General features: G+C 37.3%; 1 protein-coding gene across 3 annotated transcripts in view; it reads left to right on the forward strand.

Moving 5' to 3' along the window:
* Positions 1–14,180, forward strand: part of LOC149153417 (defective in cullin neddylation protein) — a 268,362-nt gene that overhangs the window by 66,199 nt on the left and 187,983 nt on the right. For all 3 annotated transcript variants that reach the window (XM_089439789.1, XM_089439788.1, XM_089439787.1), the window contains exon 3: positions 6,574–6,710. In XM_089439789.1, coding sequence (XP_089295915.1) covers positions 6,574–6,710 — 137 coding nt within the window. The remainder of the gene's footprint in view (positions 1–6,573; positions 6,711–14,180) is intronic.

Raw genomic sequence — 14,180 nt, forward strand, 5'->3', positions numbered from 1 at the left:
CCTTTATCATTGAACTGTTGGATGAACTACATGGCACAAAATACTTCTCAAAATTGGACTTAAGGTCGGGCTATTACCAAATCAGAATTAGGCTGGAATACATACCAAAAATTGTGTTCCAGACACACGAAGGTCACTACAAATTTAAAGTAATGCCCTTTGGGTTAACCAATGCACCGACAACATTCCAAGCCACTATGAACGAGTTATTGCATCCATATCTTAGGAAGTTTGTATTAATATTCTTTGATGATATTATTTACAGTAAAACTTGGAAGGAGCACCTACAACATTTGGATAAAGTTCTTACACTACTGGAAGAGCATCAGTGCTATGTCAAGAAATCCAAATGTGCCTTTGGGAAGGAAGAAGTAGAATATCTCGGACACATAATATCCCATGGAGTCAAAGTGGACCCTAATAAAATCAAGGCTATAATAGAATGGACCAAACCAATTAATATATCCAAGCTAAGAGGGTTTTTAGTATTGACTAGATATTACTGAAGATTTATTAAAAACTATGCACATATAACTGCACCTCTAACAAACCTTTTAAAGAAGAATTCTTTCAATGGAATGAGGAAGCATGAAGAATTGAAGGAAGTTATGTCTAATGCCCTGGTATTGGCAACTCTAGATTTCTCTAAAGCATTTATCATTGAGTGTGATGCTTCTGGGTTCGATATAGGTGCAGTGTTAATGCAAGAGGGGCATCCAATAGCTTTTGAAAGCAGGTAGCGCAATAAATGAGAATGCCTTAAATCCACATACAAGGAAATGTTCGCTATTATGCATGCATTGGCCAAGTGGAGACAATATCTTTTGGGAAGTAAGTTCTCCATTCGAACAGACCATAACAGTGTCCAATACCTCCAACAAAAAACACTTTCTGAAGAACAACAAAAGTGAATTGAAAAAATTGTTGCCTTTGACATGGAGATATTACATAAAAAGGGAAAAGAACCAACATTACTTGCAGTCTCGGTTGTTGTTCCTGAATGGCTTAATGAGATTCGAAGTGAGTATGCCAAGGATCTAGAAATAATTGTGATAATCAATAACCTTCCAGATAACTCACAATTTGAATGGAAGAACGTATTCTATGGTACAAAGGAAGAATCTATTTGAATTCAAACTCCAAGTTTAAATCCAAGATACTCAAGGAGTCATATTATTCACTGTCATCTGGACATGTAGGATTCTTTAAAACTTACTACAATGCACGTCAATCATTCTTTTGGAAGGGGATTAGTTGAAATATGTAGCAGAATGTGACAAATGTCAAAGAAATAAAAGAAAATTTAAATAATGCAAGAAACGGTCTGAAACAACAAGCTGACTGAAACAGAATGGAGGGAGAATTTGAAGTTGGAGAATGGGTATTTGTCAAGCTCCAGCCATACAAACAGTTGTCCTTGAAACAAAAGGGAAAAAATAATTTGGCACCAAAGTTCTATGGACCATACAAGATCAACAAAAAGAGCAGCCAAGTTGCATATAGTTTAAGCCTTCTGGATAAAAGTCGTGTTCACAACGCCTTCCATGTATCCTACCTTAAAGGGGCACTAGGCGACCATCAATCAACACAAACAATGCTTCCATCCATAGATGATGGAGGAAGGGTCATTTTAGAACCAAGAGGTATCATATTCACTAGGGAAAAGAAGCTCCGATCTCGAGTAATGAAAGAATACTTAGTCAATTGGAAGGACTTACCAGAAGAAGAAACTTCTTGGGACACTGAAACATGTCGTCGACAACAATCTTCGTTATGTATGCTTTGAGAACAAAGCATCTTTTGTGAGGAAGGCAATGTTATGTAAATTATTTAATTCCTGTAAAAATAGTTAAAATAGGCAAAAGGGCATGATCACAGATCATGCCCATTCACCAAGATGCACCCGAGGCAGTATAAGTCAGGGGCCTCCCACAAATTGTAAATCATCTGATATCAATTCATCATTAATAAACACATATTTTTATACCAATCAATGGTTTGTATCTTCCAGGGTTGATCTCTACTGCTGCTAGCTTGATCTGCACAAGAAATTGCTGCTCAAGTGTACTCTCCAAGTGCCCATCGACTTCTTATAATCCTCTGTTGGGATTCCAACAACCAAGATTAAATCTTAATCGATGGCTAGGATTAACTTGAAGTCGATCCGTGTGAATTTGTAGAACATTCACACATTGACTTAATTAATTATGATTAATTAAACGTATTCCCTAAGTTTAGACTGAGGAAATATCTAAAAACTGGCTAATAATCTAATTAAGTCATTTCTAGGTGGAATTCCCAGAGACGATTCTGGGTTTTGGAGATGTCCCGTATTCTAGCCTTTCCACAAAATTTCGTGGCTAGAACACATCCGTTGCTACAAAAACTAACATGCTACATCAATATAGGTTTTCAAAGTAGTGCCCCTACTATAACTGTAAAGCCTCGAGGGAGGTCTCACTGGACTAGGGCGAAAAATTAACCCCCATGGTAAGGGGAGAGAACATATTTATAATCAAGATTGGTCAATCTTCTAGATCACCCCTTTATCCATACCAAATGCCCAAAACAAACAAGTATAAGCATCTAACTGGAAAATGATCAAAGTACCTTTTGAATAGCAAATCACCTTCATTCAATAGGAAATGTTAGATGGTGACAGGTACGTGGCTGATGCATATGGTGGATGCAGTTGGAATATCATCATCCAGAAGTGAATGTTAGGGGCTGCTAGTTGGCTAGCGATCCAATATAGGAAAAAAGTTTTCTCCTATGGTGTTACCCATTTTGGTGGGTAACAGAGCCCTTGGTTTCCTCGCCTTCTAAAGTTTTCCCATATCAAAACATTGTGGTGAAGTGCCAACCAAAGTAAAATATGGGTCTTTTTAGGGGCCCGTAGCTTCCACACCTGCTTCCACCACTAGGATTGCCTTCATGCCTCTTGAACAAGAGATGTCTCATAGCCCAAACATACTCACCTCCAACTTTTTTGTAAGACCAAGCCATGGTATTTGGCTCATTTTTTAATTTGATATGATTGCATTCCATATGTTGACAAAAGTCTTCTACTTATTTGCTCAAGGTTTTGTCAGACCTAAAGTATTGGCATGAATCCATCATTGGGACCAGATGTTAGTAGCAATGTTGCATTAATCATTATCGGGATAATATCGGTGCGAGGAAAAAATCAGAAAAAATCGTAATTATCGGGAAATAATCGGAAAAAATCGGGAAAAAATCATTTGGTACAAAAATATTCATTTTTTTTCATTTTTTTTTAATATCTAAACCTTCTACAACATAAAATAAATACATTGACACAAATATGATAAAATAACTAATATATAAGATGTTTAATATCATTTCTAGTGCTAAAATCACACATAACATTGAATCATGTCCTGAATAGTAAGTCCTGACTCCTGAGTCCCAACTCAGCCTCAAAATATCAACAAAAAATATAATAATGTATCTCATCATGTCATAATGTCATATACAATAAAATGAAGAAAATAACTAAAGTCTAATCCTATTGATTTCCTCTGTCCCTCTTGCGAGAAAATGCCACAACTTCCCCTTTCCCTCTAGATATAGACGCTGGTGCTAGTGGAGTTGGCAGTGGAGTCTGCTATGCTCTAGAAGCTGAAGAACTAGAAGTAGGAGCTATAGGAGGTAGACCACGTCCTCTATTGGTGGCAGGGGTAGCCTGGGTAGGTGGTGTCACCTGGAAACATTACAATCTCCCAATCCTGAAATCCTGAAAAACTGATAAGTCTGCTGGATTTTGAATGAAATCTAAAATTCTACTTTCTCCATATGAAATCCAATGAGGCCGGAACCACTCTCAAATATCCTGAGTCATTTCATGGTAATGTTAAAAATTTAAGTAAAAGGATGAAAATGAAGATTAAGGAGAATTGTCACTTTTACTTTAAGAATTTAACATTACCATGAATAGCATATCAATACTAGGGCCTAGACTTGATCATTAAGCTGCCCCACTCAAAACTTATTTGTTTCTTTAAAAAAAAATTGCATTTCAAACATTTAGCATCCCTTAAAAAACAAAAAAAAAACATTATAAAACCTCACTGCCGGAGACCCGCACGATAATTTCAATTGTTATCGCGATAAATTCGAATTTATCGCGATAATTTCATAAAAATCGGCTTAAAAAAATTCCTGGCGATAATTTCCTATAATAATCGCGATAAAATCGGCATATCGAAAAAATCGCGATAATTTCAATTTAACGTGATTTTCACAACACTGGTTAGTAGTAGTCAGGTTTGGCACTTGATTATAGGTTAGTAGTTTCTTTGTCTTAAATGTTAGAGAAATGCTTCGGGAGAAAACGATACTTGCATTCTACTATAGCATCACACCCAACCCTGACCTAGTAGCAGATCCCACATTACAAGGAAGGAATTTACCTACCACAGGAAAAGCCGAAGTCAGATACCTCCAATGATTAGAGACATTTAATACTTTTCCTTGGATTCCAAATCCATTAAATGGTGGTGCCATAGACTATTTTTGGTCAAAACCCTAAATAAAGTAGATGTTGCCAAAGAAACTCCAAAAATATTTAAATGCTTTGGACCCCATCGACCAACCTCTTCAGGTCTGGCTAGGACTCAGCACTTTGCCGAGGGAATTTTGACATACTTTGACTTCCCATACAAAGAAAGATGATACACACCTTCCTTATCCTCTTTAGAACACCTTTGGGAATATGAGACAACATATGCCAAAAAATCAGAATTACTTGTAGAACTGATTCTACTTGTGTAAGATGATCTCTAGTAGATACACATATATTGCACTAGTGGGCTATCCAATTCAATTTTTCCAAGTAGGCTGTATGGTCTGATGCAAATTGGCATGTATGGCCCAGCAAATCAATCCACAATTAAGCCTTCTTCAGCCCACACAAATTGCCAAATCAGCCCTGTCAAATTGACCTGATCTCTGCTCAATCAAATCGACTTGTATGACCTGGTATCTTGGCCTCCACAAGTGTATTCGCTGCCCCTGAAGGATAGCCTCTTTGCTGATGCAAACTCTGCTGTCACTTCGATCTCCTGTCACTATTGAATGCCCAGCTCTTGTGCCAAATTGAACTGATCTCTCCAACAGCCCCTTTCATCTTTTACAATTTCCTGACCTAATCTCCAAAGTGATGGAGGGCTGAGATTGCATCTCCATACTTGAGATCAACACATCAATGACCACAATATAATCTTTCGTTTATCTCTTAACCTTTCAAAAAAAGTGGCCAATAAAATAAAAAAAAAATATTGATTCTATGCCTAAGGTCCAAATGTGGAAATATTTAAATAATTCAGCTGTGAGAGAAATTTGGTGATTTACTGCATGTCATGACATTTGACCATTGCAGAATCACCTTCTGTGCTACATTTTCAACATATTAACACTCCCTAGCTGACATGGAGACTCTTTTTTGATCCTCCCGGGGTCTGTTTCATTGGCAGCTGGCATCGCAGCCTGCACTCCTGGTCACAACTAGGCTCCTCATATCTGTCTGTATTATCTAGTTGGGTTGGGGTTGGGTGTCTGCCTCTGATGGTTGGATCACATGCCTTTCCAGATCAGCTTTTTAGTGTTTTGAGCTTGTAATAGTTTTCAGCTTCTGGCATGCTAGGCCACATTGTTTGCAAGGCTTTCCACCTCAGTCAACCTCAGCACCTAAAGATAGCTATAACCCTGGTAAAAGGTAAAAGGTGACATTATCCTTTATTGATTATCTAATTAGCCCTGAGCTAACGTGTAAAATTAGGTTTCACCCCATTATTATTAGGGTCATATTTTTTCTGGTATCATTGTTGCAACATCTTGTAGTTTAGGTTTCATGTTGAAGTTTGGTCAGTAAGACGATGAAATGTAGTTTGAAGAATTCTATCTTCGTGGTTCTAACCTATGATTGTATTTGATCTATTTATATGGTGTCTGGTAGGTCAAACATCTATGAGTAATATAATCCTTCAGGTGACATTGCTGACAGGATGCACCTGTGTTTGTCCGATTTGTGGGAGCTTATATATGATTTTGTCATGTCATAGCTGCACAAACAAGATCCCCTATTTCAAAATATGGTAATAGTGTTGATTTTGTGACTAACCGTTGACCATATAACTAAGATGGATGAGGGTGAGATGTTCAAAGGCATTATCTAATTATAGTTCCATTTATTGATCAAACTTCCATCTTGCACGGAGGACATATGTTTTTTTTTTACAGAGTTGCTTGATAGTTTGTCAAATTTTATTTGATTATATATTTTTGTGACTTTCCACTCCAACATTACTCAAAGGTCTTGTGCTGTCTATTGGATCAAAAGCATACTTTACGTTTTAGGGAAAACGGAAGAACTTTTAGATGTAGGTCTGATGTCCAAAAAATATCTTGCTCTGATTCCATGGTTATGACCATTATGTAGCTTTAAAATAAAAAAAATGATTTTGCTCTACATGTGTTGATCATGGCACTGTTCATTCATGGCATTTTGGTCTTCGATTTACAATATAAAATCTTTTCTTTCTCTGGATGTAGTGAAAAATTTGCTCTTCAGGCATTAAAAGCGAGTGATTGGAATCTTGAAGGGGCTTTTGACCTCTTTTACAGCCAGCCACAGATAAGATCCATCCCTGATTCACGACATCTTGAAGAGCTTTATCAGCGGTATAAAGGTACCTAAACCTTGTGGATGTTTGATTTTATCATTTTTCTAGTGATCTAAACTTGTTTCAGTATTGTATAAATGTTTTGTTATGAAACTAGTGAAGATAGAATCATGATGATAAACTTCATAATAATTATATTTTATTTCTAAAAAATTTAATTTATTAACAAGGTCCACAACTACGAGTCAGGTTCATTTTCAGAATAGTAACGTTAAAAAATATATAGCCACTAAGCTGCTTTACCTATTCGTTTTTTGTATATTCTATTTTTATCATCAAAGATAAATTTGTTTTTGTCTATGTGCCTTGTGACTCAATATTCTAATAAATTGCGGCAAGTCTCTGGCATTCAACAAATTGTATCAAACCTACTGGTCTCAATTTTTTCTACCATCTTTTGTCCATTTTTCACCTCAAAACTTGCTGCTTCTATTTACACTTTGCTGCTCTCTAAACATTACAAAAGCAATGAAGAGAGGAATATATATATATATATATATATATATTGGAAACTTTCCTTGGGGGACTCTTAAGGGTTTCCTCACATTTTGTGAATGGCAACTGGGTTTAATGCAGCTGGTGGATACCATGTATGCCTAACTCCAAAGGACCTCGGTGGATTTGGCTTCATACCTTCTTGGCCATTACGGCTTTGGCATAGCAAACAACTTGAGCTAACCCTTGGGGCCTGGTTAATATACATAACAGAGATTGTTATCTTTTGCATACAAAAATTGGTTGTGGCGATGCCATATAATAAATTAACAAAAAACAAAGTTTAATAAGTCTGAAACCAGTCCTTCAAAAAAGCCCAAATTAACAAAAAACAAAGTTTAATAAGTCTGAAACCAGTCCTTCAAAAAAGCCCAAATTTCAAAATTGCTGCATATTGGCTCAGCTATTCTTGCTTTCATAGAGATATAGCTGTATAGCCAATTGGTATAATGCCTCCTAACATGCTGAGCTAGCAAAAAAGCTACTTTGCAATAATTAAAAAACTTTAACTTAGATGAAGTCATTCCCAGCTAGGGCTTCCTGTTTGATGCCAGCCTGAAGATTGGGTTCCAGATCTCCTTATCTTTCAGCACAATTTGAACATAGCCAATAGAAACCTTTGGAGGGGTAACCAAGGAGTACGATAGTCTTCATGCAGGGGTGAGCACCTAGCTTAGCCTAGGACCAATTCAGACAGCATATTGCAGTTTGCTTCTAGCTTCTCAGTTTGCTTGCTTTGATGATACAAATCTCTGTAATCTCTGAATCCCTTGCTGGTTGAGCTTTGATTTGACTGGCCATTTGACTACTGAAGTGAGAAAGGGCTTCCTGAACATCCTCTATATGGTGTTCACTTCTTAACTGACCTCTTCACAGGTCCAAAGTCTCACATGCATGTGGCAACCAGAATGGCAATGACCCATCATTCTTGGACATTCTTAACCAAGGGGTGCGATGGTTCTCCATGCAGGGGTGAGCACCTAGTTTAGCCTAGGACCAATTCAGAGAACATATTACAGTTTTGCTTCCAGCTTTTTAGTTTGATGATACAAATCTCTGTAATCGCTGAATCCCCCATTTGATCTTTGGTTTGACTAGTCATTCAACTACTAAGTGAGAAGGGGCTTCGTTTATATCCTCTACAGGGGGTTCACTTCTTCCTGGAGCTCTTTACAAGTCCGAAGTCTCACATAGGATGCAGCATCCAGAATGGCAATGACCCATCATTCTTTTCCAACACGAATAATTGATTTTATAACACCAAACTGAACCAAATCAGCACAGGACGACAGACCCAAAGCAGAGACAGACCACATAACTGTAGATTACAGAGCCAAACAACACCAGGGATAACCAACCTTGCTAGAAATAGCAACGCCCAATTTATTCAGGAATAATCAAGTGATGTCCTTGTGTTTTTGCAAAGGTCACCACCTTGCGGACTTTTGCATGTATCCTGCTGAGAGCTGATACCAAAGAGAATTTCCTTCTGTTTTTCACATATTCAATCCTCCATTCCATTGCGATAGGTTTGATAAGCTTCACCTCAGGCATGATTAGATGTGGAAGTACTGGAGGTTGGAAGGGTTTTACTGCCCATCTTTTCGACTTAAAATTGCTTTGCCACTCATTTCTGAATCACACTTCCATCACACTTAATTTGTATTACATACTTCACATCCATTCATGGGAGATGTGATTTAAGTGGAAGCATCCCATTTATGCTTATAATCGCTTCGTTTGCCTTTTAATATACTAAAGTGTCGAAGTCCCTTGGGACCTTAAAGAATTCAATGTTTTCAAAACTCTTGGGCAGCCCTTGAACTGTATGCAGTACCCCATCCAGAAGAATGTCATGTGGGTTTGATTGGTTTTGCAAATGCTGGATTATGATGTGGAGTCATCCACTACAGCAAGGCACTTAATCCCTCATGGCCTGAGAATTTTAAATCCGTGGAAAAATGCCATTGCCTTTATTTGATTATTGGTGGTTTCTTTCAGTTCCCACGCTAAGAAACCAGCCCTCCTCCCTCGTGTACCGAATCCCGCAAATTAGACACGTGTTTGATTCATGACTCTAGTGTGCCATGGCATGTGGGATTCGATGGGCACACGAATCTGATTCGATGGGCCAGCGAGTCCCAATTTCGGGAGACTTGTCCCTCTGAAAAGTGTCCCGCGCGGCCTTTAAAGTCCGATTTGGGCCCATTTCTCACTCATTCTTGAGTGTCTCTCTTGCCGTGGGTGTGTGGGAGAGACTAGCAAAGGGTTTGGCAGCATTTTGGAGGTGACTCAAGCAACATGTAACTGCATTTTGCTTCTATATTATTGCATTTTTGCTACAGCAGTTTGCATGTCCATTTTTTTACATGTTTGTGCATTTTTATTTTTTATTTTTTTTACAACATTCGTGGCTCAATCAAGGGCAGCAGGGAAGGGGCAAAGGAAGGGGAAGAATGTCTCCATTGGTGATGCCCCTCCTGTTTAATTTCATCAGGGTCTGCAAGTGTTCCCTTTGTTGGAAGTGGGGCTACAACGACTTCAAATGTTGAGGGCTGAATAAATTTAGAAAGACAACACTTCAAATGTTGAGGGCTAAATAAATTTAGAAAGACAACAGACTCAAGAAAGCAAATATCCCTTGTGGAAGTATGTCACAAGAGATCAAGGGCCAGGCAACAAGTTGAAGGGAGGAGGCAATGTTGCTTGGAAATGCAACTATTGCAACAATCATTTCAAGAGCACTTATTTCCGTGTGAAAGCTTATTTGTTGGGCTTACCAGGTTGTGGAATTGGAGAATGTGTAAATGTGTGTGTTGCTAAGAGGAAAGAAATGGAAAAAGAGGCCAATGTTGGTGTGGAAAGTGTGGCTGCATCATCTAAAAAACAAGAATGATGATCCCCTTCCATTCTTGAGGAAAAACAACAACAAATTTCCATTTTTAAAGTTTTGGTGGGGGTGTGGGTCAAACAACAAAAAGGAAGGCCGTGACACTTGGTCCAATGGACAATATTTTTTAGAAAGAGAGACAAAAGAGCTTGATATCACCATTGCCTTCTTTTTCTGTTTGAATTTCACATCCTTTAATGTTGCACACTAACCTTTATTTCTTGAGATGTGCCAAACTCTAACTCAAGGGGCTCCATCAGAGTATGTGCCTCTTGGGTCAGAGAAGCTTAGAACCACATTGTTGACTAAGGCAAAGAAAGAGGCGGACAAGATGCTTGAGCCTATTAAATCAGCATGGCCAACATCTAGGATTAGTATTGTTTCTGATGGATGGACAAATCCAACACGCCACCCATTCATCAACTTCATGGTGTCTTCCTTGAATGGACCAATTTTCTTGAAATTAGTGGATGCACTTGGACAATACAAGGATGCACAATATATTGGTGAGTTGTTCATTAAAGTTATTGGAGATGTAGGTATTGATTTTGTGCGCAAATCATTACAGATAATAAACATGTTTGGAAGGCTACTGGCATGATTGTGGAAGCTAAATATCCAGAAGTATTTTGGGCACCGTGCATTGACCATTTCTTGAATTTATCCCTTAAAACTATTACTTCTGATGTTCCTTGGATTGAAAGTGTTATTGAGGATGCACAACATATCCGCAACTTTGTACAAAATCATACAAATGCCCTCATAATCTACAAGGAGTACACTCATCTATCATTGTTGAAGATTGCAGATACACGGTTTGCCTCTTCATTCATCATTGTTGAAGAGGTTGAGAGAGGTCAAGACCGCTCTTGGGGCCATGGTTATTTCAAAGTTTTGGTCTTGTTGGAGAAAGGAAAATCAAGCAACCTCAAAGAGAGTTAAGGACACAATGTTAGATGATGTTTGGTGGGAGAGGGTAGATCTCACTATTAAGATCTTGGACTCTATTATTGCTTTGCTACGATTTGCAGATATAGACCAACCCATCCTAGGAGAGGTTTATGAGGGATGGGATTCCATGATTGGGTCCATGAGGACCATTATTTTACAGAGTGAGTGCCCTGAGTATGAGACATCATCAGAGCCCTTCTTCACCACCATACAAGATTTTCTTGTTAGCAGATGGAACAAGATTTGCACAACTTTGCATTGTTTGGCTCACTTATTGAACCTACTACAACCATGAGTGGTTGAATGGTGGACCTTCCCGCAGATTCCCTCCTCACATGGATGGTGAAATTCCACAGGGGAGGAAGGATGCATTGAGGGAGACATTTTAGGATATAGCATCCCTTGATGAGGTGGAGGATGTCTTTGAAGAGTTTTCCACTGGCATTTGGTGATTTGCAGGCTATGATGTGATTAGAGATAGGGGGCTAAGAAGCCCTATTCTTGGTGGGCAACTCATGGGGCAACAAACCCTCCTTTACAACAGCCAACCATGAGGCTCCTCTCTCAGGTGACTTCATCCTTTTATTGTGAGAGGAATTGGCGCACATATGGGAATTTGTATAGTGTCAAGGAAAGTAGGCTTGAGCAGTCCAGGACATAGACAATGGTGTATGTGCTCCACTAGATCGGTATTCACTGGATTGGTATTCATTCCTTTTTCTTCAACTTGGATTTCTACATGAAGATTTAGAAGCTTCCTCCTCGATACATTGTTACCTTGTTTTCCAACAACTTCTTGTCCTTCTTAAACTTCTTAATTTGCATTAGTAATTTTTCACTATGGTCCTTAAGTCGAGAAATTTCTTCATTTTTGTCAGCAATTATTTTGTCAACTTCCCTTTACATATTTTGTATCGCTTTTTTGCTTTCTTGAAAAATTATTTTTGAGATATCTTCAATGTGTTTTGGTGTTTTACTAAATCTAGCTTCAATATAACATCCTACAATTTTTTTTTTTTGTTCTTTTGTAGGAAAATGTCAATTCTTGTTTTTTTTTTTCATGTTTAGGATGAAGGACCCTAGTGATTCCATCCAGGGTGAACCCAAAATTATATCACTATTGTCACAGTATAAGGTTTTAACGGTGAATTGCGAAATAAAAGTATAATCTCCCATAGTTGGAGATTGCTTATGTCATATTGCTTTTTACTCATTGAATCCATTGCTTCAATTATATTCGATTCAGGGATCACTAATTGGTTAGCACATTCAATGCTAACATAATTATTATCTTGAGTAGGATCGGTAGAGATTATAATATCCCTTTCGACAAGTGATCCTTTGATTTTAACTAGTGCACTAACACATTTACTAAAAGCTTTAGGAAATCTTCCATTACTTGTCTCCATTTTACTTTTTTGGGATAACCTTACAGTCTAAAAGTACCCATTTTTTTATAAGCCTTCATTTTTTTTTTTTCTAATTTCAATTTATTTATTTATTTATATAACACAGTTTTTTTGTTGTTTATTTAATTTTTATTTGATGGCTAAAGGCTTGACGACAAAATAGAGAATCTCCAAAACTGTGTAGCAAAATGCTTCGATCACGATGGCAATGAAGTTGATGAAAATTGATGGCCAAAGGCTGGATCACATTGGCTTTGTGCAGCGGTTGAGCGGCGAGAGGATTGAACAACTTTGATACCAAATGTTATGAACAAAGTTCATATATGCAGTAGAATACTCAAAAGATCTAAAATACATAAATATCCATGATAGGACAAATATATTTATATACGAATGTACAAAAGGTATGAGATGATGGAACTGTTACAAATGAGGGTCTCCTTATATGCCTAGGCAAGTGCCCTTTCATGAATGGTCATGTCCTTAGAGACGTGCCTCTTCTATATTAATCACTAATTAATCATTATTTATGATTGTTATATATATATATATATATATATATAACAAATTCTCTTGTGTGTATTTCCAAACCTCATTGACTTGCTCTTATAATTTTCTGTTGGACAACCAACAACCATGATCACATCTCAATTGATGGCTAAGATCATTTTGACTCTATCAAATGACTTTTCCAGATTTCTCTAGAGCAAAATTGATTTTACTCAATTAATCTGATTTAATTAACCACTTTTCCTAAGTTAAACTTAGGAAATATTTAATTGTTTGCTAATTAATGTAATTGAGGTGTTTCTAAGGCTTTTCTCGAGAAACATTTTCTGGGTTGGAGATCTCGTGTTCCTTATCCTTTTAGACACCATAGAAGTCTAGAACCCCTGTCCATTGCTACCAAAAACTAACATAAATCACAATGCACTATACTTTATTAGGATTACAGGGGGCATTTTAAAGTTAATTACATTGAGCATGTAAAGACTGTATAGCAATGTAAAGACTGTATAACCATTGTAAAAACAGTAAAGGGTTTCTTAAAATCATCATGAACCTGTGATAAAATTACATAAAATTTTACAAATCTAACTGACAGAATTGATGAGAGTACCTACCTGTATTCCTGCAGTTATTGATGCCTCAAGCTGCTCCTGCTTCGATTACCAAAAGACTGAAACCACCCAGCCAAACTGAGCAGAACCTCGCTACTCAGTCCAATAAGCTTTTCAGTTGAAGCAAACTGTTCCCCCATGCCCAGAAACCTCAGAACAACCCGCCCTCCTTCTGTTGGTAACTCAGGTTTATAAATTTATGCCCCTCTTCAGTATCTCTTTTCTTCGTTCTTTCTTTTTCTTCCCGATGCTCTCCCAAAACTGTTCTCTCGTGTTTTATAAGCTATTTCTTGGCGGTGGCCGCCCTTCCACCAACAACCCACCGTTTCACCTCCTCGTGACACCCTTCCCTTGTCACGTAATATATATTTCTTTTTAAAAGGTATATTGATTGTATTATGAATTTTGGTTTAATATTCTTTTTTGTTTGTTTGTTTTTAATATAAAGGTTTAGGTTCATATTAAATACTTTTAACTTTAATTTATTTTTATTATTTTATTAATATAATTTATTAATATTCTAAGATATATGATTATATAATCATCTTTTAAGATTAGCTTAATTTTTAACATCTATCTTTTATAATTATTTTTAAGTTATACATTTTAA

The sequence above is a fragment of the Pinus tabuliformis genome, chromosome 9 (genome assembly GCF_031772625.1).
Source record: "Pinus tabuliformis cultivar Carrire ecotype Pingquan chromosome 9, CPIR1, whole genome shotgun sequence".
NCBI classification, from domain to species: domain Eukaryota; kingdom Viridiplantae; phylum Streptophyta; class Pinopsida; order Pinales; family Pinaceae; genus Pinus; species Pinus tabuliformis.